This window comes from Ochotona curzoniae, unplaced genomic scaffold (assembly GCF_017591425.1).
Source record: "Ochotona curzoniae isolate NIBS_2020 unplaced genomic scaffold, NIBS_Ocur_1.0 contig_66, whole genome shotgun sequence".
In the NCBI taxonomy this organism is placed as follows: domain Eukaryota; kingdom Metazoa; phylum Chordata; class Mammalia; order Lagomorpha; family Ochotonidae; genus Ochotona; species Ochotona curzoniae.
The window spans coordinates 15,297,275-15,325,258 of NW_024466512.1; the positions used below are offsets into that span (position 1 = coordinate 15,297,275).

The window sequence follows — 27,984 nt, forward strand, 5'->3', positions numbered from 1 at the left end:
CCAGTTCCTAGGGGAGGCTGCCAACATCTGAACCCCCTCTCTGCCCAGGCTGTTTGGGATCCTCAGGGTGCCACAGCAGGCAGTGGAAACAGCTGAACGCCAGGCTGGGGAGGTAGAGTGGGGAGAGGGGGTAGACAGGGATTGGGACAAGGTTTCTTGCAAAAGCCTCCAGGCATTCAGGTCTTCCCAAGGATACGCAAAAGGCCAACAGACCTGCAGCCTGCCCCACCTCCCAGGAGCAAGCACCACCTCTTGTCCCTAAGAGTAAAACAGCTGATGTTTTTGAGTGGTAGTCACCTGCCAGGCACACATAAGGGCTTATTGGAGTGTTATGTTTCCTAGTTTACGTACACACACACACACATATACTCAGGTGGCAACAAACACCAGTCCCTTTCACAGATGGAAAAACTAAGACTCAAGAAGGCTCTTTCAGTCCCTTGACCAGGATTTGGAAATTTGTACAAGACACAAGCCCAAGTAGACCAGGAAAGATGGCTGTCAGTAAATAGCCTTGGGGCCGACATAGTGGCTGAGCAGGCTAATCCTTCATTTGTAAGCACTACTTCCCATCCAGCTCCCTGCTTGTGGCCTGGGAAAGCAGCCCCAGGATGGCCCAAAGCCTTGGGACCCTGCACTAGCATGGGAGACTCGGAAGAAGCTCCAGGCTCCTGACTTCAGATCAACCCAGCTCTGAATATTGCAGTCATATATTGCAGTCTGCAGGGAGTGAACCAGCAGATGGAAAATTTTTCTACCTTTCCTTCTCCTTGTAAATCTGCCTAACAAAAATAAATAAATCTTTAAAAAGAAGAAGAAGAAAAAAAAAACACAACCGTCTCAGAATATCTGCTTGCTTCAGTGCAGTTATTTGGACAAAGAGCAAGAAAAGAACAGGAATAAAGCAATTTGGCTGTATCCTTCATTTAGCTTTTTACACCACTCCACCCCTTGTCCCCAAGGGGGGACTAAAGGAGCTGTAACCAGACTTCCTAGAAGCACGTCTTGTCACCTCCTCTGAAGAGGAAATGAGGGTGCAGTCATTACTAGAGTGAGAGGCTTATTAATAAGGTGGCAAGGGTACAAATCACAGGCAATTATTGTGATGCCTCTCTCTCCCTTACAGAAACTTAAAAAAAAAAAAAAAGGCTTCTGTCTCCTTCTATTCCGTTTTTAAGAACTGGATTAAGTCCCAATATATCAGCAAGCTATTTTCCCCTCTAGACTGACCGCATTGTCCTCCTACCCAGCTGGAATCATGCTAGGGAGAGAAATAAATGTTTGTCTCAGTGGCATTTTCTTGTACAGCTAATTGATTTTTTAAAAATAGCAATAATGCCTGTATATCCAGCCACCTAATTACCAGCAGCTTTCCATTTGCGCTAACCTCTCAGCTGCCTGGGGGTGATTGGTGGTACCGCGGAAACGCCACAACAAATGTCAGCTGCAACTGATAGTTTCTGAAAGGGGGAGGTGGGAAGGCAAGCAAGAGGCCCGGCTGCTCCTTGGCCAAGGTCAGTGCAGGTGCATGCCTACAAATGGGAGCACCTGTCCGTGGAGCACCTCCACCTTCCACCTTGCTTCCTTCAGTCCCACTTCCCACGGAGCCACGGGGACTCTTAGCATCTTCTGGCGTGCCTGAGGTCCAGAGAGCTTAAGTCATTTGCTGAGGATCACACAGCTATCCACCTTCCAGGGCTGCAAGGGAAACCCAGGCCTTCTGATTTCTTAGTCATCTTTATAAAAATGGGGGGTGGGGTGTGGTCATGCAGTATGTTAAGTGGCTACGTGGATTACCCACACCCCGAGTGACAGTGCCGTAGGAGAAGCTTTGATCCAGCTTCCTGCCACTGCGCCCCGGAATCTGTAGCTGATGGTGTGAGTACCTGAGTTCCTGCCGCCCACATGGGAGACCTGGCTGGAGCTTCCGGTTCCTGAGTTCAGCCTGGCCAAGCCCCGGCTTGTCATGGCCATTGTTGGGGAAAAAAAAAAAAAAAACCACAAAAATTCTTCATTTCTCTCTGCCTTTTAAATAAACTAAATAAATAACTCATTAAATAACTGTTTTCCTTGAAGGCTCCATGAAAGTGTTTCTATCCTAGCTAAGGCTCAGCGCATATCCATACGCACTCTTGGCATGCTGCATCCCGGGGCTCTGGCTTGGCCATCTCTTCTCACTTTACTAGCTAGATGACCTCTTCCAGTCCAGCTCTTTGTCACTCGCAAGTGCCTCCAGTTGAAACATCTCCTTCCAACTCCGGGCCTGCTCTGCCTTGCTGCCTTTCTGACATCTCGACCCAGCTGGCTGGCACTGCTGGAACACTAGCAGATTCCTCCCTATCCCAGTAGGGCTCTCTGGTAACCGGCACCACCACCGGCGACTCAGCCTACAGCTTAGTCCTTGAGCCTGACATCCTTCTCCTCACACCTCGCTGCTCACCCACGGGGTCTCGGGGTCTCCCGTTGGCACCCCACATCCCCAGTGCAGCATCTTTGCTTCCACCTCTACCGCTTCAGCCCGGCTGCCAGACCCTCCAGTCGCCGCCCACCTAGATTGCTGCTCCATCTCACACGTGGTCTCTCATGTCTGCTTCTTGCTTTGTTTCACTTCAACCTTCCCACAACCACTGGGCTAATGGTTTCAAAGGTAAACCAAGTCTCCAATCCCACAGTGAGGGCACTGCCTTCAGAATAAAAGTCAAAGTCTCGCAGTTGGAGGGGACGGACCAGCTGACTGGCTCGCGTCCCTTTCTGGCGTCACACGGCTGACACGCTTTCTGTGTGTTTAACAGAGCAGGCCAGTGTCCCTGCTGTCTCAGAGCCTTTCCACTTGTCTGCTGCGGGTGATTTCCTGACTCCTGGGGCAGCTGCCTCTTCCTGCCATGTCATTGTAATCTCGACGCAAACGTCACCTCCCCAGAGCCCAGTCCTGTTCTGAGAGGGCAGCAACTTGTGTGTTCTCCTTATGTGTTTGTTGCTGATTCGCTTCATAACTGGCTCTTCCCGCTGGGATGGAAGACACACAAAGGCCAGGGCCTCTGGTTGTGGCTGTGCCCTCAGTGCTTCTGGCGACAGGAGACACTGTGTAAGGCTACGTTGACTGGATCTCTTCAACTCTGAGAAGAGAAAGCCGTTATTTCCCACAACGTTTTCCACTTTTTGCCTTTGCAGGATACCACATTGCCAGCCATGGGAGCCCAGTTGAGATGTCTAAAGCAGCAGCAACAGGAAAAAAAAGAAGAAGAAAAAGGAGCAGGTGCTGCAGACTCCAGGGACTCCAGCAATATTGCCAGAATGGTCTTTTGATCTGTCCCACTGCCAGTTCTGCTTTGCTGAGTTGGTTTTCTTCACACTACAGCCCCTGTAAGCCCTGGGCTTCTTTCATATATGGTAACCTCAACAGAAAGCTGTTTGTCAAAAATCTCAGAATGGATGTCCCTTGGACCAACCTGAGTCATGTCCCCATTCCTAAATCAATCATGTCTAGGGGAATGGGATACACAAATAAATGCATTCATCCATGTATCTGCCTCTAGATTCCAGAACATGGCTGACAGCGTCATTACTGAAAGCACCTGGTTTGAATGCATGGGAGGGAGGGTCTTCCAGAGAAAATTATGATGCTGTCTGTCCCCAGAGGAAGAGACTCAATTTGAACAAAAGAAAAAAGAGCTTATGCTAATTATATTTTTTTCCCCAAGAGAACTAAAATGTATTGTTGAAACTTTCACCAGTTCTAGAAGAATCTGTTATTTAAACATTTGTTTCTTTGAAAGGGTTGCAGAGAAAGAAGAGACAGAGAGCTCTTCGATCTGCTGATTTATTCTCCAGATAGCGACAACAGCTAAGATTGGGCCAGGCCCATCCTTGTAACTTGATCCGGGTCTCCCATGTAAGTGACAGAGGACTCAAGTACTTGGACCAGCTTCTGCTTTCCCAAGTGCACGAGGAGAGAGCTGGATCGGAACTGGAGCAGCTGGGACTCGAGCCCATATACAACCCATCATTTTAGATATTGAGTAGCAGGCCATCCGGTTGCTGCTGTTTCACGTCCAGTCCGGAGAGCTCCTTGACTGGCTGAGCATTGCCCAGGGCTTCTCATGACAGCCTGCTGTGATGTGTCTCTTGGAGAAAGGAGAGGGAGGGAGAAGAATCACAGACTGCAGTAACAACTGGGGCAATGGCAGGAGGGAGCAAGAAGCTCCCACAAGGAGGAGGGAGGCTCTTCATGGAAGCCCAGTAGCCCCCTCCCTTTTGCATCTCCGTGGGCAGTACTGGACCACACGCCTACCCCTGAATCCTAGAATCTTGGAATCAGACCTTCATGCAACACTGAGGGTAGTGTCAGCTTCCCTTGAAGCACAGGGGCTGGGTAGAGAAGTGACAACCCTCTGAACAGAATTATTAAGGAAGGGAGGCAGGAGCCAGGGTGCTTGGGTGGTGGTAGGGGCAGCCATAGCGTGCTTTACAAACTGGAACCAGTGTTTGCCATGAAAAAAAAAAAGTGCTTTGTTTTGTTTTGTTTTGCAACAGTGTCATCTGTAAGCATATAGCATCCTTCCAATGATGCAAGCACAATGGTTCTGCTCGAGTGGCTGATTGAGAATGCCCAGGTGTGTCTAGGCATGTGTAATTGCTCATTGTTCCTGGGTGGCTTCGACATGCTGTGCAATAGAGGCTGTGAGAGCCACCTCACAGGTGCACAAGCTAGAATTCAGCACACTGCCTGCCCTGCAGATCTATCATAGATATCCATGGAGAAATGCAGATCCACCTGCAGAGGCACTCAGGGCAGGATGCTGGGGAGAACAGGATCTTCAAAGATGAGAAAGACCTGAATGGAGGACCACAGGGAACAATGGAGCCAGATGGGCACAGCACGAGCCTTTGGACTGGGGGTGGGGTGAGGAGACATTCATCAAACTCATGTGTCATGCTTGTCAGAGGACAGACTGGTCTCTGCTTTGAGCCATGGGAAAGGGAAGTTTTCTCATCTTGAACCCAAGACTGGGGAAACTGAGGTTTGTTTCCAGAATTTGGTGAATCAGCATCACCTGATATTTCTGATACTGGGCTGAAACCACTCGCCAGGCTTCCTCTTTGAGCACCAAGGGGATTTTAAGAGGTGACACTGGGGCTTTCATGTATTTGTCTTTCCCAAGTCAGATCCAGTGGGTGGAAAAACCCCATGAGATCACCTCTGTGCTCTACCCAGCCTGTGCAAAGGAGACACACGCATCTGCTTAGAGAAGGACGCATTTCAATTCCTCCTCAAAGCAAACAAAGATAAACCCAATCAAATTCTGCCAGGCTGCGAAGGAGGTTAGGAGGAAGGTTGGAAAGAACCTAGAGACCATGGAGGAAGTTCGTAAATAGGCTGGCAATTGGATTACCTTCAGAGATCCAATTAGTGACAGAACTCAGAATAGAGTTTCCTTGAGTAAGTTTGTTAACTAACCTGCAGAAGCTCCATTGTTCGCTGACAGCCCAGCGGGTGAGTCATCCAGCATGGGCTCACTCAGCCAGGCTGACATCAACGTCAGCCACTGGCTTGCATGCATGCATGCACCACATGCTTAGAAATATGTAGACAGGCATGAATTCTGTGACCTGCAACATCACTCACCCTCCTTGACGAACTTGTTCTCCCTCTTTGTCTTTCTTGGAGCTGCTTCTAAACTGCTTGTTAGTGAACTCAGAAGGGGTCTCCCTCATACTCAAAGAATATCTGGGAGCTAGAAGGTGAGCTGACCCCAGTGTGTGATTCAGAGCAGATGCTCAGAAGGAAAAGTATGTTTCCTAAGCTTTCAGAGCCTTGCCCAGGGTAGCTGAGCAGTGCATTCTAGTCGAAAGGTATATCCAGAAAGTGCTGGCGTGGAAATTAGCTTCAGCCATGGAAACAAACATGGTACATGCATATCTTTCAAGCAGGCGTGCCGATGTAACCTGAATAAGACAATGATCACAGTCCAGAAGGACTGAGGGGAAGATGAAAAGACACCTGCCAGGCCACAGAGGAGAGGAACCTGCAGACGCCAGCGAGGTCAGGGTCAGGGTGAGCTGGTTCACCCGGTGCCTGGCTCTGTGCTCAGCCAGCTTCGGGAGCCAAAAGAGGAAGCAGCCGCCAGAGCAGGAGCATTAGGAGGGCAGCAGATGAGTGGCCGTGATGGAGTGAAGGATGGCTCCCACCCGTTTGGCCAGGGGAGTCAGACTTTTCTGTGCGTCCCACCGTTCCAATTAGAGCAGATCTCTAACTTAAGTGACAGTTGCTTTCTATATAACCTTCTCTTCAGAGTGGCCCTGAAATTGATCAAAATGACAAAAGGCTGAAAAAGAATACAAACCAAAGGAAGTATTTGGACAAGTAAGCTGTTTGGAACCAGAGAAGGGGCCCTAGGAAGTGAATGGTAGGCCTTAGTGCTATTCCACAAAAAAATGACCGTGCATCCCCAGCCTGATAGCCTAGTGGCTAAAGCCCTAGCCTTACATGTGCTGGGATACCATATAGGTGCCAGTTCATCTCCCAGAGGCTCTGCTTCCCATCCAGTTTCCTGTTTGTAGCCTGGGAAAGCAGTGGAGGATGGCCCAAAGCCTTAGGACCCTGCACAGGAGATTCGGAGGAGGTTCCTGGCTCCTGACTTCAGATGGGCTCAACTCCGAGCATTGCGTCTCCTTGGAGAGTGAATCAGCAGACAGACAATCTCCCTCTCTGTCTCTCCTCCCCTCTGTATATCTGATTTTGCAATAAAAATAAATAAAATTTTTTAAAAGAGACAGAGAATGCAGGGGAGGATAATCTGTCGCGTGTAGTTCATTGCATAGGGTAGTTTCACTGAGGAAGTACTCTGCTCATTCAGGCTTCTTGCCGGTCCCTGGTACGCAGACCCTCAGTGAGGAAAAAAGCCTGGTGCTCTCACTGCCAGCCGTTCTTCCCTTTGGGCCTGTGTGGCTGGTTGTTTTCTGATTCTCTCATCTGTACATACTAACTTGGGAAAAGTTTATCATCATCGGAGAACAGTGGCTAAGAAATGGTGAGGTTCCGTATGAGTGATTGGTCCTGACTGTTGCACTCAGGCATTCGCTAACTCAGATTCTGCTCTTTGCCACACACGAAAGTAGGTCTCTGATAACCCCCACATACCCTTTGAGTGTTCTAGAATAGACATCTTAAACTCAACCTCTTCCCAGCTGCGGCACTTCTACCTCGGAGTCCTCGCACTTGCCGCTCCCTCTGCATGGACCCCCATCTTCCCTGAGACACTCAGTTGGTTCACAAGCCTTACTCCCTGGAGGGCCTAGTCCCCAAATCAGTTTTTCAGGGAGACTTTGCGGACCATTTGCTATAACACAAACAGAGCCCAGCTCCTCCATTCGCACCACCTATCTCTGTCCTCACCCCTTTCTGTCTTATCATGAAGCAGTTATCAGAGATCTAGTTTCATATGTGGTCCTCTCTCCCCGCCACACCAGCTTGTAAGGCCTAGGAGGATGGACTTCTTCCTGCTATCGTCCCAGCACTGAGAAAGGAGCCAAGCATGGGGTAGATATTTAAGAAGTGTTTGTTCAATGAATACTGGAGAGAGTAAGAAGGAAAAAAAAATGAGGAAGAAAGACTGACACTCACCGAGCTTGTGGTGGAACGAGAGCCTAGCAAACAAAGGTCCCAGCAGCCCAAGCACGAACATCCAGGAATGAATGTCACAGAAGCCACAAGGGGAATTTGTCAAGGAAGATGTCAAATACTGCAAAGGTCAAGGGAGGTGAGACCTGCAGAGTTAAGAGGGCCTCGGGACTTGGTGCATGACTGGTGTTTCAGGGATGCATTGGAAGAGGAGACCAGAGGGGCGGGAAGCAGAGAGGCAGAGCCAAAGGCTGGGCTAGAGTGAGCAAAGAGAAGCAGAGCGGAAGCTGCAGGGGCCAGAAGATAACCAGAGCGGGAGTGGAGGAGAGGTGTGCCCTGAGCAGAAAGGAGACCTCACCGTGGGAATGAAGGGAAGATGGTGTGTTTGCTGTAGTCAGGGCCACGAAACAAGGTCTTACTGGGTGTAGGCTGCATGCAGGGCCCCAGCGGAAGGGGCCCATTCTGTTCAAGTCATAACTGTCACCGGGGACCATGTGGGCCCAGAGGAAGACACTTTCCCTGGCGTTTTGTTTTCATTCCCAGGCATGGCCTTATACCTTTACTGCAGGAGTGTTTCCATAAGCAATGTAGTTTTACATGATCTTAGATTTTGTATGAATTGTCTCCCACCATACACATTACTCTGCAATTTTCTTTTTCTTTTCACTTTATTTGCAAAGTGGTGAGAGAGAGAGAGAGAGAGAGAGAGAGAGCGCTTCCATATTCTGGTTCACTTCCCAAGTGCCTGCAACCGTGGAGGGCTGGACCCATCTGAAGCAGGAGCCCACATCTCAAGCTGGGTCCCCCACCTAGGGGCCAGGGACCCAAACGCTGGAGCTGTTGTCTGGTGCCTCACAGGGTGGCACTTGGCAGCAAGCAGAGCTGGGACTTGCACCGAGGCACCCTCACATGGCACATGAGCATCCCACACAGTGAGCCCAGTGCTGCTGCTTTGTTTTGTTGTTTGCTCTTTTTGAGGTCTAGCAGGTGGCGCCACATGCCTCCATTCACTCATTTTGTGAAGATTCATCGCATGCTCCATGAGCTCAGCCCTCTCGCCCTGTGTTCTGCGGAGGGCTGTTGTTCACACGGAGGCTGGAATAGGTTGGAAGTGCCTCCTTCTCACAGACACAAGAGCTTCTCCAAGAGCAGACCAGCGGCCCCGAGGGCCCACCTTCACCTTTTCTCAAAAAGGTCAAGTTGCTCTACATTGCGGGTGTGACAATATGTTCCCACAAGTGTCTGTTACTATTTCCAGGGTGGTTTTTGTTTTTAGACTCTTACATTTTCCCGTTTGAAGGGTTTTGGTTTTTGATTATTTGTAAGTTAGAATATTTTTTATGTTTATCAGCCACTTGAAAAATCTTTAGTAGATCGGCTGTACTTATATCCTCTTGCTAATTTCATGAGGTCATTTCTCTGTTTTCGTAATGAATCACAGATTCTGGTTACTAATTCTTTTGCAGATATCTATCAGCTCTTTTGAAGTTTTAAATTTTATGAGAGACTTCTTTATTTGAAAGACAGAGAAGGAGAGAGAGAGATTTCACCCATTGATTCACTCCCCAATGCCACAATGGTTAAGGTAGGGTGGGGCCAGGGTGGGGTCAGGATAAAGCCAGGAACCAAGAGCTTTTTTTCAGGTCTCTTCTGTGGGTACAGCGGTCTAAGTACTTAGGTCGTCCTCTTCTACTTTCCCCGGTGCATTAGCAGGGAGCTGGATCGGAAGTGGAGCAGCCGGGACACACATCAGTGCCCATTTGGGATGCTGGTGTCACAGGTAGTGGCTTTACCCGCTAGGCCACAACTCCAGCTCCGACAGATACCATCCGGTGGTCTGCATGTTCTTTTCCTGATGCTTTCGCTTATAGACAAACGTGAAATTTTAACATAATCTTTGTCTTAGTTTGTTTTCTGCTGCTTTAACTGAATCCCACGGACTGGATTATTAATGAAGAATAAAATTTTGTTCAGCTCCTGGGCAGTGCACACGTGGTGAGAGTTCTCCTGTTGTTGGGGGGCCCTGCAGGGGCAACCCATGGTGAGGGAGGAGGGCACAAAAAAGTGAGCTAAGCTGGTTTTATTATAAACCTGCTCTCAAGAGAGTCGGACCACGTGTGAATCCATTGCTCTATTCATGAGGGCTGGTCCTTCTAACCTGACCGCCTTTTAAAATTAAAAAAAAAAAAATCAATGAGATACATAGAGACAGAAGATACACAGAAAGACGATGTCCCTGGAGCGAGCTCTTCCATCCAGTGGTCCATGGATGGCCGCAGCGACCAGCAAACAGACTGGACCGAAGTCGGGAGGTGCGAGCATCATCTGGGTCTCCCATGCAGTAGTTGCCTTTTCAAAGTCCCACCTCCTTATGCCTCACAGTAAGATGACATTTCTACCTGCATTTTGGTGGGCATGTGCCAACCATGGTAGTCAGATTCTTTCCATGTTTCCCGAATGAATCAACATGAATAAATTTTAGGTGTGTGTGCTGGGAGGGTGACACGGAAGAAAATTCTGGCCAAATGACCTTCCCTTTCTCTTCACTGGGGGATGGGGAACAGCTCTTAGCGCGGTGGAGTTCCTGAGTGTCCCCCTTTAGTCAACTGGAAGCAGAGTCCACACCACATGCCATTGTCATTGGGGCAAGTGAGGGAGAGAATGAGAAGGAGCCCTGCCTTTCCAGAACCCCTGGTTCCACAGATTTACAAACTGCAGAATCGACGGGCACCTCTATCTCCACAGCGTCGGCACTTTCTTGCGTCAGTTCAGTGTAGTTGGTTCTTTCGCTGATGGACAGGTTCACTGGCTCTGCTTCATTTTCACTCTGGAGAAGTTGTCAGATGTGGGCCTCTAATCAGCAGCACTGAAAAAACAAACCAGAGAGAACTTGATTAAATTGTTCCCAAACAGCTGCAATAGCCTTCCTTTCCCCGCTTATACCCTTGGCAGCACGCACCGCGATTGTGGGGATAGGGGTCTTTGCCAATCCTGCGGAGCCGCTAAGGCTGGGTTGGCTCTTCAGAGATGCCCTGTCCCGTGTGTTCCATCCCAGTGGAGTTCTCTCCATTGTGAAATGCCTAAAATATTAACTCTTTACTCTTACTATGGTTATGAACCTGTGAGGAAATTGATATCTGGGTTTTAGAAAAATGTCGTTAATATCAACTATAAGAAATCTTTATTAGAATATGAATCATTGTCAAGTACAATGTTTACTGATATGGAGAAAATTTGTTTTGGGGCCAGCGTTGTGGTGGGTTAAGCCAGCACTTGCAATGTCAGCATCCCACAATGACCCCAGGATACAGCAACTCGCCTCGGCTCTCTGCTGTGTACTGCTCCGTGCCTCTTACGATGGATGTTCCTAGAGCGCTCTCCAGCCAACTCTACACAGAAATCAGAGTCCTTTCCCCCCCAGGAAACCTACCAGGTCCACAGCGCCTCTAGTGGCCAGTAATCACAGGGGATGAGGCTGTCCTGCTGTCAAAACCCCTATTAAATACACTAGGTCTCATATGAAAAAACTAAAAGCAAATATAGAAAAAAAAATACACTGGGTCTCGACTAAAAGCTATCACCCTTCCCACTAAGGTTCTAAAACCAACGTCAACACCACACAAGTAATCTATAGGGCTTATGATTTATAAAATTTATAGATTTTACTCCAGAGTCATAGCAAGGACGCGTCAAAGCTTGGGTATTAGGCCCAGAACAGGAGCTGAAACCAGATGACTAGCAGTTCTTCACAGTTGGAGACTGCAAGCCACAGGTTTCTTTCTTTCTTTTTTCCCACCTCCCCTCTTGTTACCAATATGCTTTGTAATGTTGCTTCCGGATCCCTTATCACTGTGTCAGGTGGGGGTTGGCTTGGACAGGAGGCATCGTGCCTGGCTCCCTACTGCCATCTAATGGACTCATTGAGCATTACGGTCTCCATTGCATAGTTACTGGTTTTTTTTTTTTTTTTTGTCTGACTTATCAATAAAATGGCTAAATATCAAGCTTTGGGCTGCTAGTCTTCACTGGGTAGAACTCTAGAACTCGTTTTGGCTTCTGGACAAAGTCAACTGAACAACTTCTCTCCCCTCTTCCGATATTTGCTTGGTTTAAGTAGTCAACAATCGCCTACAAAAACACAGTGGACGGTAACTCACTGCGTAGTAAAAGCGACATGGACTGTTTTATCCTTTGTAGGAGACAAAGAAGCTGCCGGCCACACATACATGCGAGTGGGAAATACCCGGATAACAAAGATGCTTTTGGGTGGGTGTGAAGCAGATGAAACCAGCAAATTCTGGGTTTAAGAGCTCCTTACAGGGACCGCTGGAGCTATCGGATGAAGACAGCTAAACAAGGGCCAAAGATGAAGAGAGAAAATAAAAAGCAGCTTCTAACACCACATCAGAGGGCAAGGCCCACTGGACTCTCCTCCAAGTGTGCAAGTTGGAGGACCTCTTTCATGTTAATCAGGCTTTCCTTCCTGGCCCTCAAAGCTCTCCCGCTGACTGCTTCCGCCTCTGCTGCCACACCTTCCTGCTAAGCCTTGACGCATCCCGCTAGGGAAGCCACTGCCACCACCACCCCTGTCCCCCAGTTCCCTAGTCTGCTGCTCCGCTCCACCATTCTTCCACACACATCCTCACACGCATGTGTGTGCACACGGGCACGCGCACTACCTCCCAAAGCTGTTCTGTGGATCCGTTCCTCCAGCTCTTCATTGTGAAAAATTTGAAACACATCAAAAAATGGAAACACTTGACTTTATTTTTTAAAGAGACTTATTATTTTTATTGGAAAGGCAGATTTACAGGGGGAACAAGAGACAGAAAGATCTTCCATCTGCTGATTCATTCACCAAGTGGCTGCAACGGCCAGAGCTGAGCCGATCCAGAGCAAAGCCGATCCAATGCCAGGAGCCAGGAGCTTCCTTCAGATCTCCCATACTGATGCAGGATCCTAAGCCTTTGGGCCATCCTCCACGGCTTCCCCGGGCCACAAGCAGGGAGCTGGAAAGGAAGTGGGGCAGACGGAACACAAACCAGTGCCCATATGCAAAGCCACTAGGCTATTGCGCCAAGCCCTGAGACTTTGGGTTTACACATATTGTTACTTCCTGTATTTTTCTCTCTGTATGTATCTATGTATATTCACACAAACGTGTATATATATAAGAATTTTACAAAATTTTACATATTTCAGCCAGATCACCTGAACGCAAGCTATAGATATCATGACACTGCACTATTTTTTCTAAGATTTATTTATTTTTTTTATTGGAAAGCCAGGTATACAGAGAGAAGAGACAGAGAGGATGATCCTCTGTCTGCTGATTCACTCCCCAAATGGCTGCCATGGCAGGAGCTGAGCCTATTCGAAGCCAGGAACAAGGAGCTTCTTCTGGGTCTCCCACACAGGTGCAGGTTTCCAAGGTTTTGGTTCATCCTTGACTGCTTTCCCAGGCCACAAGCAGGAAACTGGATGGGAAGCAGGGCTGCTGGGACATGAATTGGTGCACATATGGGATTCCAGTGCATGCAAGGGAGCACTTTAGCCAATAGGCTATTGCACCAGGTCCTTGACATTTCTTTTCTTTTTAAAGATTGATTTATTTTTATTGGAAAGTCAGATATACAGAGAGGAGAAGAGACAGAGAAGGAAATCTTCCATCTGATGATTCACTCCACAAGTGACCACAACGACTAGTACTGTGCCAATCCGAAGCCAGGAGCCAGGAACTTCCTCCAGGTCTCCCACAAGGGTGCAGGGTCCCAAGGCTTTGGGCTGGCCTTGCTTTCCCAGGCCATAAGCAGGGAGCTGGATCAAAAGTGGAGCTGTCGGAATTAGAACCAGCACCCATATGGGATCCTGGTGTGTTCAAGGTGAGGACTTTAGCCGGTAGGACACCGCGCTGGGGCCAACACTTCATTTCTAAGCAAAGATATTGACCTTAGGTTGTTGTGCTGTGGCATAAATTTTAAGCCTCAGTCTGTGACGTGGAAGCCAGCATCCCATCCGAGCACTTGATCCAGTCCTGGCTGCTCTACTTCCCATTAAGCTCTCTGCTAATGCACCTGGGAAGGTAACAAAACCTGGCCCAAATGCTTGGGCAGCTGCCCGGTACGTGGTAGACTCAGATAATGTTCCAGGCTTCAACCTACAGCCTGTTCCAGCCCTAGCCAGAGCACATTAACAGGAAGCTGGTTTGAAGTGAAGTAGACAGGGCTTGAGCCACGCATTTTAATATAGAATGCAGGCATTCCAAGTGGCAACTAAACTTCTGAACCAAACACCCCATTACTCTTTGTAGCAGCCAAATTGACTCAAACTAGGCTAGTGAAATTCCATTTCTGGGCCTGGCACGATAATGTAGTGATTAAGGTCCTTGCCTTGCATGCACCGGGATCCCAAATGCACACTGGTTCTAATCCCTACAGCCCTGCTTCCCATCCAGCTCCCTCCTTATGGAGTGGGAAAGCAGTCGAGGATGGCCCAAGGCTTTGGGACCCTGCAGTTGTGTGGCAGACCTGGGAGAAGCTCCTTGCTCCTGGCTTTGGAATGGCTCAGCTCCTGCCATTGCAGCTGCTTGGGGAGTGAATCATCAGATGGAAGATTTTCCTCTCTGTCTCTCCTCCTGTCTGTATATATGACTGTCCAATAAAAACAAATAAACCTTAAAAAAAAAAAAGAAAAAATTCCATTTCAGCCTCAAAGCTAATATTTGTGGGTTTTGACCTGATCCCATTGGTTTGGGGAAAACTCCTTGTTTTCTGGAAAAGGACTTCAGCTCCACTTCGTACTTACTGGGCTTGCGATCTGAAAGTAACGATTTGTCTAAGAAATGCCCTTTCCTTTCACTGAGGAATGGCATTGAGGTATCAATATATGGGCACCCTCAAATAGGGTCACATTGCTTTGAAAAAAAAATACATGAAAACTTATAACTCAAATTTGACATCTGATGGTTTCCTCACAGCTACTTTTGCATCTTTCATATGTATATAATATATTTTTAATATAGACATAAGCTTTGAAATTGTAATACTACTAGGCGGTGAACCTGTTTGAGGGCATTTGTCTGTTTCAGTACTTTTAATTCCAGAACATATACTCCTAAGAATGTATGGTTAGAACATGGCCGATCATACAGATCTGAAACTCTGAAATTCAAAAAGCTCCAAAATCCCAAATCTGTAGTACTGACGTAACACGACAAAGGCAAACGTGCTCCTGGTTTCCTGTGACCGATTGCAGTCAAACTGTGGATACACTAAAACATGCTATTAAATTGCCTTCTAACGTGCACTTGTGTAAAGTGTTTACAGAAAATAAACATCGTGTATGCAAGACATCTCATTGCAAATATCCAAATTTTTCCAAAGCTCTCAGAACAATTTTGTGTAAGCTCAACACTTCTGACTGAAAGCATTCCAGACTCGGGCCACTCCATCTGTGCTACTACATGCTGCTGCTGCCTAACAAACTCTGGATGACTGCCGTTTCTGATCCTGTGTAAGGCAATAGATCACAATCTCTCAAACTGAAGGAATGCTGGTAGTCTTCTCGTTGGTGGGAGAATTTTCCTTTCTTTGTTTATAATGTACTTTATTTTTATTTAGGTATCAAAGAGAGATCGTCTATCCGCCAGTTCACACCTCAAATGCCTGCAACAGCGTGGTTTGCAGCAACCCAAGCAGTCGAAACAGCTGTATGGTCTGACAACTTGGGAGTCTTAAAGACTTAAAGACAAGCTTAAAGACTTCAGGTAGAATTACCGTGAAGTCTGAAGGCCAACGTTTGAAGACAAATAAGACACTGAAGGTAGATCTTGAGTCTTCAGCAGAGATGTTATGCCAGAAAACCTATTCGGAATAACACTCTTAGTCAAAGATTATTGCTGCACAAAGAACGAATACATGTGAAGTGCTTAGGTCGATGCGAGCAACTGTTTCCGTCTTCTCCGAGGAATTCAAATGCAGTATCGCTTTTGTTTGCTTGAAAGGCAGGAGGCGGTTTCCGACTTGGGGGGACATCAGCATCTCCTGCTTGTTCCAGCCCACTGCCACATCCACGCAGCTTCCGCATTCAAGAGTCTGCGTGGCCAACGATCGCCCGGGTGCCCAGACCGCGGGTTCAAGACTGACAGACTCGAGGTAACCACCCCGAGAACCTCGGCAAAAACAAGGCGACTACAACGCCCCCTCACGAAGGAGGCGACGTCCCAGCCGGAACTGACGTAAGACAAACGCAATTCCTGCGCCGGGGCGGCTCGGGCGTGTCACTTCCTCTCCGCCTGGCCCCGTATCCCACAAGCCCCTGCGCCAGCCCCGCCGGCCGCAGAGAGGATGAAAGGCGTCACGTGCGCAGGAAGACCTCTCGCGAGAGTGGGCAGGTCTCGCGAGGTTTCGCTCGCCTCTGTCTTTTCCTCCTCCCGGCGCCCGGCGTTCCTCCCCTCCCCCTCTCCGCCGACCGAGTTCTTCCTTCTCGCAGCGAGTCGCCTGGTTGTCGTCGCGGAGTGTCTTCTCCCCTTTCCTGCTGCTGTTCCTGTCGCCGTCGCCGCCGTCCCCGGGCTCATCTGCCCCCTTCCCGCCGCCCCGTCCCCACCCCAGACAAGGTAGCACCCCGTGTGGGAGTTAGGCCCCGCCGGCCTCGGCCGGGCCCCGTCGGGGAGTGTGTCGGGCCGCGGCGTCCTCGCTCGTCCAGGGCCGCCCGGGGGGCCGGGGTGCAGTGGGGACCCCCCGCGCGTCTTGGGACGCCGAGAGCGTCTGGTCGTTTCGGTGGACGCTGGTTTGGGGGAATCGGGAGAAGCCGAGCGGCGGGGCGGCGGGCTCCTGGGGAAACCCAGTGTGTGAACTTACAAACAGTCGAGGAAAGGTTAGCTGCTATCCTGGTTGCGCTGTTTTCTGCCACAGTCAGTTTTTCTTAGGATATGTAAACAGTGCTGGGTTTGTGCTGTTTTGTTGGAGAAAATAGTGTTTCTGGGAAAGAACTCGTTACTATGCCCTGTGGAGTGGCTCAGATGGGGGAGTTAGTGAAGAACTCTGCATATGGCTTTGGACGCACCTTTTAATGGCCCCGAACTATTATTCTCTTGCAAGTTGGGAGTTTTCCCAACAGACGGTTTTAAAGGTATGACAGCCTTACACTTGAACTCCTGGAGAGATGACAGTTTCCGTTTGCGTCCTCCAGCTTCTGTTTTTCCCTGGAATCCTCTCAGCCGGTTGTCGTTTTCAGGACCCCTTGCCTTGATGCTTGTGGTCTAGTTAAGTTTCAGTGTGTTGGTGATGCAATAGTAATGCCGAAGACTTGGCAGCAAAACCGGTTCATTCAGGCAGGCGGGCGAACTGTTTTGTGCACTGTGTGTTTTGGTTCAGTTTCTTGGTCTGACCCTCCTTACTGCCCTTCAGATGTCCGAGGATCTAGCAAAGCAGCTGGCAAGCTACAAAGCTCAGCTCCAACAAGTTGAAGCTGCATTGTCCGGAAATGGAGAAAACGAAGATTTGCTAAAACTGAAGAAAGATTTACAGGTAAGTATGGGTGGATAGTTGCTCTTAAAGTTGCTTGAAAAGCATATTTGTGTTTTTCAAATGATTCAGGGCTTAGAAATGGGTAGACACCTGTGAGTGTTTCCTACAGAGGGGGATACCCGCCCCCCGTGTGTGGTGTGTGTGTGTGTGTGTGTGTGTGTGTGTGTGTGTGTGTGCATACGTACATAGAACCGTGGGTAATAGGAAATAGCGTTACTCTCCTAGTCGGTAGGCATCCACTGAGTAGAGCCTTCTTCGTAAGGAGCCATGATTCCATCCGTCTACTATTTGCGTGCCCGGATATTGTGGGTCCAGTGTCAGTCCAGCATCCCGTTGTCTAGGTACTTCCTGTTGGATGTTACGTTGTGCTTCTTCATTAAGCATAGGAATAGAGAGTTGATTGTGAAAGTGTCAAACTTTCCAGGGAAGAGTATTTCAAAAGGTTCGTGGAAAACAGAATGAAGAGAGATGCTTACTTTGGTGTAAAAATGTTTGAAATGCATGTGTACTTTTTCAGAGTGCATTTTTGTGTCCTTAACGAACCCTGTGTAACTTTACAGTGGAAGTGCTTTTGTTTTTTAAGACCTGGCAAAGAACACAATGAATAAGGTAACTAAGATTTTATTAAAGACACGAGATGATTTGCAAATGAATTGTATGACCTTTTCCCCCAAGGCTAAGTAAGCCTTGTATAAAAAACAAATACACCTGAGGTAAATTTTCTCTGTGAATGTTGCCTAGAGGTTTAAACGTCTCAGCAGTGCAGTGGCTGGGGGCTTGTTGAAGTTGATGTAAAGGCAATCTCTGTCACAGGAGAGATCAGCAGTGAGAAGCCCTGCTTTTCAAGACAGCCATGATGGCTGCTAGTTCTCAGCAGAGTAGCTGAAGAAAAATGGCAAATATGTTTTGTAAATACTGTATTGTACAGTTTTGTCTTAATGCATTTGCCTTAAAATTCTGCACCTGAGTTTTTAAAAGTTATAAAGGTGTCATGATTGGATGATCTTTACTGACTCAGTGCAAAATTTGAATCTGTATCTAAAGAATCCTTTCCCGTGCTATCAACCCATTGTCTATCAAAACTTAATATTTTAGGAATATTAGGACTGCAGACAAACTTATCTGAAAAGGGGTCCAGATTTGGGATTGTGAAATAGCTTATCTGAGCATAATTAAGGTGAGTTGAATATTTTTAAGTTCAAATTCTAGATTTAGGGTCAAGTTGGGAATAGATGTTAATTTTTAAGAACATGCAAAATAACATGGACAGGCCATGTTCAGTATATAAAAAGCCAGACATGTGGATTTCAGGATACCAGGCAATAAGAAAAAAATGTTTTGAGGAGCAATTTCTTCTCCGGGTTCCTCAGAAGTAACTTAGTGGTTTACTTTCCATCTGCCCGTTCATTTAATTGGTCCAAAAGTTTTGTGAGTATACACTGAAGATGAGGTGACACGGGCATTTGATCTTGGATATGTTTCTGCTCTATTAAGCAACAATTTTCTTGCTTCAAAGAGGTATAAGCTGTCCATCTTCCAAAAAGCAGCACTTTCTTTCTTTGAAGAAAACAAGATATTGAGTGCCATACTATATGTTGCTTCCTGGTCAGTTGGAGGAGAGACTGGGAGTGGTGTTTAAAGCAGCATTTTTAAACAGGTTTTTACAAAATTTCTAGAATAAACTTTGACTAGAGTCTAGACAGAACTGCCTTTTGATGACATGAGAAACCATTGTGGAGACATTGAGGAAAGAACCTAAAGAGTTCCCCTAGGGTTCAGCTAACATGACCTGGGAATCCTGTATGTATAAATTACCCTCTTTCCTGTAACCATTTACAGTAGCACTGTCCAAAAAAAAACTTTTCTTTGATGGTGGAAATGTTCTGTATCTGCTCTTTGTCATGCCCACTAGCATATGAAGCTGTTTAACATTTGAAATTCAGCTAGGGTGATTCAGAGAGCTGAAGTTTTTCCTTTATTAAACAGCCATATGTGATGAATAGTAATGGCACAAAAGCATATTTATAATATCACAGATAAAACACAAGTGTCTTCCTGACCAGTTTTGTACAGTTTCTTTTCCTGGTATTTCATTGAGAAAAAAAATGTGGATTACTAAATACAGGTGTACTTTGAACTAAAAATCAAGATAATGTTCTGGAAAGTATTTTGTTAATGTGTTTCCACCAAGTAATTGTCTCCGCTGATAAATGACACCGTTATAGCTTCTGTTTTAGTATTGAAACGCCCCCACCCTTTTTTTTTAAAGATTTATTTTTATTGGAAAGTCAGATTCACAGAGAAGGAAGATCTTCCAGCCACTGGTTCACTCCCCAAGTGACACAAGGGCTCGAGCTGAGCTGGCTGATTGGAAGACAGACGCTTTTTCCAGGTCTCTTATGCAGCTGCAGGGTCCCAAGGCTTTGATCTGTCCTCGACTGCCTTCCAGGCCACAGGCAAGGAGCTGGAAAGGAAGTGGAGCAGCTAGGACACGAACCTGCATCCATGTGGAATCCTGGCACATGCTAGGCGAGGATTTTACCCACCTGGCTATTGCGCCAGGCCCAATTTTGCCCATTAACCTTGGTGAAAAGTCTGGTCAGACTGCTTACTAAATTGTGTGACCTCCCTCACTTTGATATTTTTAAGCTATCATGTCATTTCTTTTTTCTGCTCCACTTATGGATTTAAATTCTTACTATTAAGTTCTTATTTGTTATTCATTTGCCCTTTGATTTATGAGAAAATACCTTTTCTGCATTTTTCCAGTGACTTCGATTTTTTTCAGTAAAGTTTCCATGTTTGTCCTGCATGTATTACCTTTCATGTAGAATAAAGTTACTGAGAAGGCAGGAAATTAATCTACTGAAGTCATACTGTCTTTTTTTTTTCTCATTTAAAAAGAAGTATTACAATCCAGGCTAACTAGCAGAGTAACTCCCCAGGCAGTCTGTGGTCACAACAGTAGTCCATTTCTTAGGCTGTTTAGCTGAATAAGCTGGTTCTAAAGGAGGCAGGGGTCCAGTCACTTGTCTCATATATTCCAGTGGCTCTACATCCCCGAAACGCCTTCCTTCAGGAAGCAGAGTGCCTGAGTGCACCCCTTTGACCTGCTGATCTGTAGATCACAACACCTGTGCTTCCTGGAGTTGCCGCTTACTGTAACTGCTGCCCATCTGTCATGGAAGGAGCAGTTTCAGAATTCAGACTTGGGGGAGGAAAAGTAATTAATGGTATGTACCTTTAAGAACCCCCTCATTCATAAAATAGTTTCTGTAATAGTTTCTTGATCCATATGCAAACGTGGAGAAAAAAAAATGTTGAGGTTCTTCATAGTTTATTGGGAGGGATACATAAAACTGTGATAGATGACACCAGGCAGATACTCTGGATACAGATTTTTAAAGGTCTTTTTATTAGTACAATGTTCTGTAGCATGCACAGCTGCTCAAGATGCCTTTCTTTGATGAAAACTGCATATCCTTATAAAAATACAGTGGGGAAGTGTCCTGGTCTAAGAAAACCCTAAATTTGAGACAGGTGCAGGATTAATGATCTCTGGGAGGATGTGGAAGTATCTGATGATGGGGATTGTGTGGGCTCTTCAGGCAGGCTTACTAGATTACATTCCTGACATTAAACCTGGTTAACTAGACAAAACAGGATGCTTTAGTCTTTGTGACTACATGATCTATTTTTTTGGAAGTTCTTTGCTATATTTAAATGCAAAGGACTGTCTGATTAAAAAATAATTGGATGGCTACTTACAAGTCAAAATCTGGAGATATTCAGCTGACATTTTAATTCAGATCTGATTTTTAAAATTTTATTCACAAAACTGACCTTTAAATCCCCAAATACTAGCCGGAAGATGTAATATTTGACTTTCTTGGCTACTGAATTTCTTAGGAAATGTTAGTGGCAGCCAGAACAAATTCGATAGAGTTGAACTTGGCTAATTATTTTTCCTGAACACATAATTGGATGATTTTAGTACAAAAATTGGGGAACAGATATCATGAACTTAAAGTAGATAGTATAAAGGATAACATGGATCTTCATTGGAATATAGGTGTAGCAAATGGGAGGCCAGGTCTGCCTGTACTTACTGTGTCTGAAGTTTGTAGTCATCCCTGCCCAAACACCTTAGAGCGAAGCCAGTAAATGTAAGCTTGCGCTAGGGGAAGTATTTGCCCCGTGGAGAGGATGCATTGCCTGCCTCTGTGTACGTGACTTGGTTTTTTCCTTTTAAATGAAGCTGTGCTAATGTGGCTAACATGAAACCATATTGGTTTACTTAGATGCATAAGTTTTATAATAAATGTGAACACTGCTGGCTTCTTAACATATGCTTAGAACAATATTTTAGTAGAAAAGTCTAAATATAACATTGCTACTAATAAGGCTGCTTTGTTTTGGTGATTTTGGGAGTGAGAATTGCCAAGCAAAACCCAGTAAAAGTATGATTGCATGAAACACATGACGATGCAAGTAAAAGGAGTCTTGAATTTATTTCAGTTTCTGATTTGATTTCTCATCTTAAGAGATCTGAATTAAGATGGGCACTTAGAATTAATGCATGGTATAAATTCATCTATTTTCATTAGTATTTGTGATTAGGTTAAACATAAATGAGTTTAAATCATAGTTCCTCCACTGGACTAGTATACAATACTATGTCTCAGCTTCTACACTACAGAAAATACATATGGAGAGTGCTTAGTAACAAGTGCCACGTGATGTGAGAGTGTTTATAATCAGAATGCTGCTTTTGCTCTTTCTTTAGGAAGTTATAGAACTAACCAAAGATCTTCTGTCGACTCAACCTTCTGAAACCCTTACGAGTTCCGACAGTTTTGCTTCTACTCAGCCCACTCATTCATGGAAAGTAGGAGACAAATGTATGGCAATCTGGAGTGAAGATGGACAGTAAGTGTAGAAAAAACCTTCTAACTATAACATGAAATAATAAAATACAATGGTAAGATGTTTTCATTCAGTTTGAACTACTCTGTTGATGTAGGACATGTGATTGGTAAAGCCAGCTTTGATTCTTGGGTGGTTGTGATGACTACAATTTAGTTTTAGCTTTAGATTCAGTGTGAGGAAAAGAGTAGCTTGGATCTTATAAGAAAGAAAAGTGAAAAAAAACAAATGTATATTTTCAAAAGCCTTTTCTAATTTGATGTAAATGCCTGATTATTTCAGGTAACTGTGAAGTGTACATACTGAAATCATTCCTCTAAGAAATGTTTTTTTCAGATTAAAACACATCAAAAACAGATATGTAATATATATATATGAGAAACTTATCTGACAGTATTTTCATTAGGATTTGTTTTAAATAGCAGATGGCTAACTCCAGAGACTTTGGTTATCATGGCTGGAAGGGCCATTTAAGTATAGAAGCTTCAATGTAGAAACGTGCTGATTGAATCACTACAGTGTAAGTCTGGGCTGAGTACGAAACCTTTACTCACCTGCTTACAGCCATGATATCTTTACAGGTGTTACGAAGCTGAGATTGAGGAGATAGATGAAGAGAATGGCACCGCTGCAATCACCTTTGCTGGTTATGGCAACGCCGAAGTGACGCCGCTGTTGAACCTGAAACCTGTGGAAGAAGGGAGGAAGGCAAAGGAAGACAGTGGCAGCAAACCCATGTCAAAGTAAGTGATTCTGACTTTCGCATTTTAGGGGCACACTCCCTCTTTGGATTAATACTTCCTTTTTGAAAAATGAGGGAGAACACTGAAGTAACAACTCCTGTGGTAAAAAGCAGGGACCGGCCAGCTGGGTGACTGGACAAGAGATTTCGGAAGGAAGACACATTATAAACACTTGCAAACCACTGGTAATGATTTTAGTAGACAGTATGTCATGTGGTCAGAGTGAAGCCTTAGAATTACTGCTAGCAGTTGTGGGAAGGTATCTCCTGTTACATGACCCCGATGTAAGATGGTGATGGTCTAAACTCAGCAATGTTAACCATTTTTTGGTTGACTACGGATCTGCCGTGGTTTGCTATTTTGGATTTGTTGAGAGCTTTTAAAATCTTATGTCATTACATAACTGTATTTCAACTTAGAAAAATGATACTTTTATAAGCATCTCTGATAGGAAAATCAGATTGTAGAACTATTTGATCTTTTGGCTGATTTCTGTGCAAAAAGTATACTTAGCTTCCTGGTGTTTGTATAGTGAAGGAGAGCCTTGATCTTTCTTGTCTGTTAAAAATTTCTGTGATTAGAAATCAGAATTAACAGAGAAGGACAGTTTTAGGCTCTGGTCCTATTTAGGATTTTTCCGGAGGAAAATTTGGCTTTCGCTGTCGTTTTTCAGCATTGCTATGATTTTCTTCCCCTTTGTAATGCTGTTTCTCAGTTTAAGTGAAATAATCCCAGTGTATTGAATCTCTTCTCCATACACATTTTCCAAGTATTGCATATTTGTTAGTGGTGTTTCTTGGAAATTAATAAAGGTAAACACTCGTGTTGAAACTGAGCTTGTTTAAAACTAACTTTCAGAAGCTGTGTAAATATCAAAAAGTCATAGTTGAAGGGTGTATATGTTACTATGTTTGGATATTTTTAAAGATGTTACGTGAGGGAGGAAAACCTGGTAGTGAGTGGTTGGCATTGATGTTTTATTCCTCGATAGGACAGTGGTAAGTCTGTTGTTTTTATGTGTTGCTAAAATCTGCAAGGAAATTGGCTTTTGTTTTATTTAAAAGTTAGCATTTAGCTCTTTTTTTTCACTCAGAAAAGAAATGATTGCCCAGCAGCGTGAATATAAAAAGAAGAAAGCTTTGAAAAAAGCACAGAGAATAAAAGAGCTTGAGCAGGAGAGAGAGGACCAGAAGGTGAAATGGCAACAGTTCAACAACAGAGCCTATTCTAAAAACAAAAAAGGCCAGGTTGGTAAATTTCCATTGTACTGTGTGTGTTTGGAAAGTATAGCTTTTTGTTTTGTTTTGTTTTATACTAAAGATTTTTATTAGCATAATTTAAGATCACCATCCCTCATTCTGTTCAGGACCACTGGAAAGTATAGTTTTTCATTAAAAAAAAGTAACTTTAAAATGAAAACGTAGATTTTCAAACAGCCTGATTAACCAGGTCTTGAATTCAGTCATTGTCAATCTTCCCTTTGGCTTACTGAGAAATTATTCAGTCACTGTAATTAAAAATCTTATGAATAGCGATAGAATTCTGTCATGAATTACACCGAAGACCGGGGCTGCGGTGGGACTCTGCTGTTTTAGCACGCCTTTATCCTAGGCATCAGAAGCGCCTTCTCTGTAAAAGGAGTTCAGGTTTCCCTGATAGGCTGTGTTCTAGTGGTGTTGGGCAGGAAATCACTCTAGCATTCATGCAGCAAGGATAAACCTGGCTTTCCCCTATGATTTCACTCCTGTCAAGATAGCCTCTGCAGGAGTAGACATGGCTAGCATGCATTTTTTTTTTCTGTAAAGATGTTATAAGGCCAGAGGGTTTGACAATTTAAAAATGATAGCAGGGGCTGGCAGAAACCTTCACCTGCCAGCGCCAGCATCCTGTGGAGACTTGCTGCTCTACTTCCCTTCCAGCTCCCTGCTTGTGGCTTGGGAAAGCAATAGAGGATGGCCCAAAGCCTTGGGATCCTCTACCTGTGTGAGAGACCCTGAAAAAGCTCCTGGCTTTGAATTGGCTCAGCTCCGGCCTCTTGGGGAGTGAACCACAGGTGGAAGATCTGTTTTTTCTCCTCCTTCTCTCTGTAAATCTGCTTTCTGATAAAAATAATCTAAAAAAAAAAAATGACAGCAGACTGTGCACAGTAAGCATTAATTCAGCCTGCTTAAACTTTACAATGGATTGCCAGAGCTGAGCTTTGCATTTGAGTGTATAAAACTAGAATTTTAAAAAGTATGTATTTTAAAAACAGAGTTATACAGAAAGAGAACTTTATTGTCTATTTCAAACCCCAGATGGCAGCAACAGCTGGGGCTCGTTGGCCTGGAACATAACTGGCTCTCCCAGAGTGGCGGGGCCTTAAGAACATGACCATCTAATGCTTTCCCAGACATGTTCGCAAAAAAGCTGGTATTGGAAGTGGAGCCCAGCGAGGCCTCAAACCACAGCGTGCATGTGGTGCCAGCATTGTGCACTGTAGTTTAACCTATGCCACAATGTTTGCTGCCAAAACAAGAACAGTGGGACATCTGAAGGCAGTTGTTAGAAGTGTTAGTAGTGTGTGGTGATGTTTTATAAACTTACAAGTTTAAGTGCCTGGATTCCAGTGTGGGACTATTTCAGTGCCCATTTTTTGACCCTAAACAAACATAGATGATGTGCTTGCTTTCCCCATAAGTGTTGAACCCGGGAACATTACATAAAATTTGAAATTTGCTTTTCCTGAAACTAACAAGGAATGTTTGTATTTGCTTTACCCTAGGTAAAGAGGAGTATCTTTGCTTCACCTGAGAGTGTTACTGGCAAAGTTGGAGTAGGAACTTGTGGAATTGCTGATAAACCCATGACACAGTATCAAGATACCTCTAAATACAATGTCAGGCATTTGATGCCTCAATAATCAGAAAAACTGTTGAGTTTCATCTCTGCAGGGCTTTACATTTACCTTTTTATCCTTATATTTTTCTAAAGGTAAATTATTTGTTAGATGATTAAAGAAGATACCATTGTTATTGTTTGACTTTAGTAGAATGAAACGTGAAGATGTTGCATTTGATAATTGCTATTCATTTACCATTCATTACTACTACCACAGTTCCCTCAAAGTATGTTAAAGCAACTTTTGTAGAAAGATGCTGCTTAATATGGCACTTCAATGAACTTCAGATCTTAGTATCAGGCCCCCACTAAACTGATGGCACATACTTTTATTTTAGAGTTTTCATATGCTTTTGACCTTGATATGTCCTGGCAATTCTTCGGAGCATCAAGGCAAAACACCAACCTAATAAGATCCTTTCATATGTTATAAAAGGTTTTCTAACCTTACTAGATCATCTCTAAAACAGATCCCGTATTTTCATTCATAGAGATTGAATTTTATGAGATAAACATTTATGAGGAGCTACCTTTTGTAAGGGTTTTTGTTTCTGGTTTTTTTGGGGGGGTGTATCTGCTTTTTTTCAATGTATTGATGTTCACTTATTGGTGGTAGTACCATTGTTTTGAATGTGTAATGTTTATATGAGAAAACAAAAAGCTGATGTATAGCCCTGTACACAGTGTAGATACTATTTTTGTAAAAAAGAAAAACAAAAACAAAAAAACAAAACTGAGGCTAAATTAATGAACAAGAATACTGAATGTCTCATCATTAAAAATTTCGTGTATTTCTTGTGCATTAATCTGACCATGATTTCCCTGTATATTATGTTCATGTAACTGAGCTTGTAATTTTCATTAACTAGATCAAGTTACCAGCATTTGTTGGTGTAAGTGAACATTACAGTTAATCCTGAGTTGAATTTAAGCCAAATATACATAAAAAGGGTCTTCATACTAATGGAAGATGATTTTTAGGTTGTGTGTTAATTTCAGTTTTGTATGTTTAACTTTTATTAAATAAAGTGTTTTTAAAATCTCCAGGGTGTGTTAACAGCATATGAATCTTTAGCTGCCTATGCTGGGAGCGTGGTTAAGTATTATACTTGCACATAGAATTGCTGTGGCAAAGAATATTGAGTGTATGACAGGTTTCAGTAAATCCTTAAGCATTCCTCCAGTAGACAGAAAATTGTATCCTAACAGGTGTACCAGTCTTATTTTCAGGGCTTGTGCTGTCTATGTTTATAAATTATTGGTGGAGAGGGAAAGTAATCATTTGTGAATGTTACTTTTCTTTTTTTGGTGATATATTGAAATTTTTAGGGTGGTTGATGAGGTATTCTTGCATCACTTCATTCCATTTCAATGCTCTTTCCTTTTTTTCCTCTAACCATGTAGGACCAAAAAGGCATAATTTGGATAAAGGACTATTTAAGCTGTGGAAATTTACAACTAAAACATATTAGTATTCATCTTTTTACTATTGCAACTTTTTTTTAAAAAAAATAACTTTATTTGAATAGCATAGTTCCAGAGATAACTTCATCCAGTGGTTCACTTCCCAAATGGTTGGGCCAGGCCAATGCCAGGAGCCAGGAACTCCATCTGGTCTTTCACAAGGGTGGCAGGACCTCTCCATAGTTGGGCCATCATCTACTGCCTACCCAAGAACATTTGCTGAATTAGAAGCATAATGACCAGGTCTTCATCCAGCACCCCAGGGATTCCAGTATCATTACGCCAGCAACCTTATGGCACATATCTTCTCAGCATGCTAATAATCCTTGAAAGACTAAGAAAGTCCTTTGAATTAAAAAGTTCTGGAGAGTAGGTGTTTAATCTAGTAGTTGGGACACCATGTCCCCAGAGTTAATGCAGCAGTGATTACTAAAGTGACTTGAGTTCTTGCCATCCATGTGGGAGACTCATATTGAGTTCCAGCTTAAGTCCTGGCCAGTGGAATATTAACTAGCAGATGAAAATATGCTGTCTTCCAAAAGAAAAACATAAAAATTGTCGATGATATTTTTAGAAGGACTGTTTTTGAGAGGGGGGGAACTTAGCGTAATTATGTGACCCCAGAAAATAGCTTTTGTTGATTACCTTATGTTGAATTCAACAACATTTTCCTTGATGTTCGTATGCAGTACTGTTACAACTTGTGCCTTGGTTAATTTTCCTTGGGGAACTTTGCAGTGGGAGAGGGAAAAGGAATAAAAGTAGCCACGTTAGAGCATTCAATAAGGAGTCCTTGTGTCAGAAACTAGATATGGCCCTTGGG

General features: G+C 44.6%; 1 protein-coding gene and 1 long non-coding RNA gene across 2 annotated transcripts; both read left to right on the forward strand.

Annotated features, from left to right (window-relative positions):
* The first annotated feature begins 5,433 nt into the window (after positions 1 to 5,433).
* LOC121164159 lies at positions 5,434 to 27,944 on the forward strand. Its single transcript, XR_005885040.1, has 3 exons — positions 5,434 to 5,444; positions 13,785 to 13,787; positions 26,134 to 27,944. It is a non-coding gene; the product is annotated as an uncharacterized LOC121164159 (long non-coding RNA).
* SMNDC1 (survival motor neuron domain containing 1) lies at positions 16,074 to 25,991 on the forward strand. The gene is made up of 6 exons (XM_040992135.1): positions 16,074 to 16,235; positions 17,029 to 17,148; positions 21,935 to 22,077; positions 22,656 to 22,817; positions 23,911 to 24,064; positions 25,582 to 25,991. Exons 2-6 carry the CDS (start codon positions 17,029 to 17,031, stop codon positions 25,717 to 25,719), a joined length of 717 nt encoding a protein of 238 aa, XP_040848069.1. The 5' UTR covers positions 16,074 to 16,235; the 3' UTR covers positions 25,720 to 25,991.
* Positions 27,945 to 27,984: the final 40 nt, after the last annotated feature.

What these genes read in the sequence shown, in the direction of transcription:
- SMNDC1 (XM_040992135.1), top strand. Translation starts at nt 17,029, where the DNA reads ATGTCCGAGGATCTAGCAAAGCAGCTGGCAAGCTACAAAGCTCAGCTC. An exon ending in AACTGAAGAAAGATTTACAG is followed by an intron (nt 17,149 to 21,934) that starts GTAAGTATGGGT and finishes CTCTTTCTTTAG; the next exon opens with GAAGTTATAGAACTAACCAA. An exon ending in CTAAAAACAAAAAAGGCCAG is followed by an intron (nt 24,065 to 25,581) that starts GTTGGTAAATTT and finishes GCTTTACCCTAG; the next exon opens with GTAAAGAGGAGTATCTTTGC.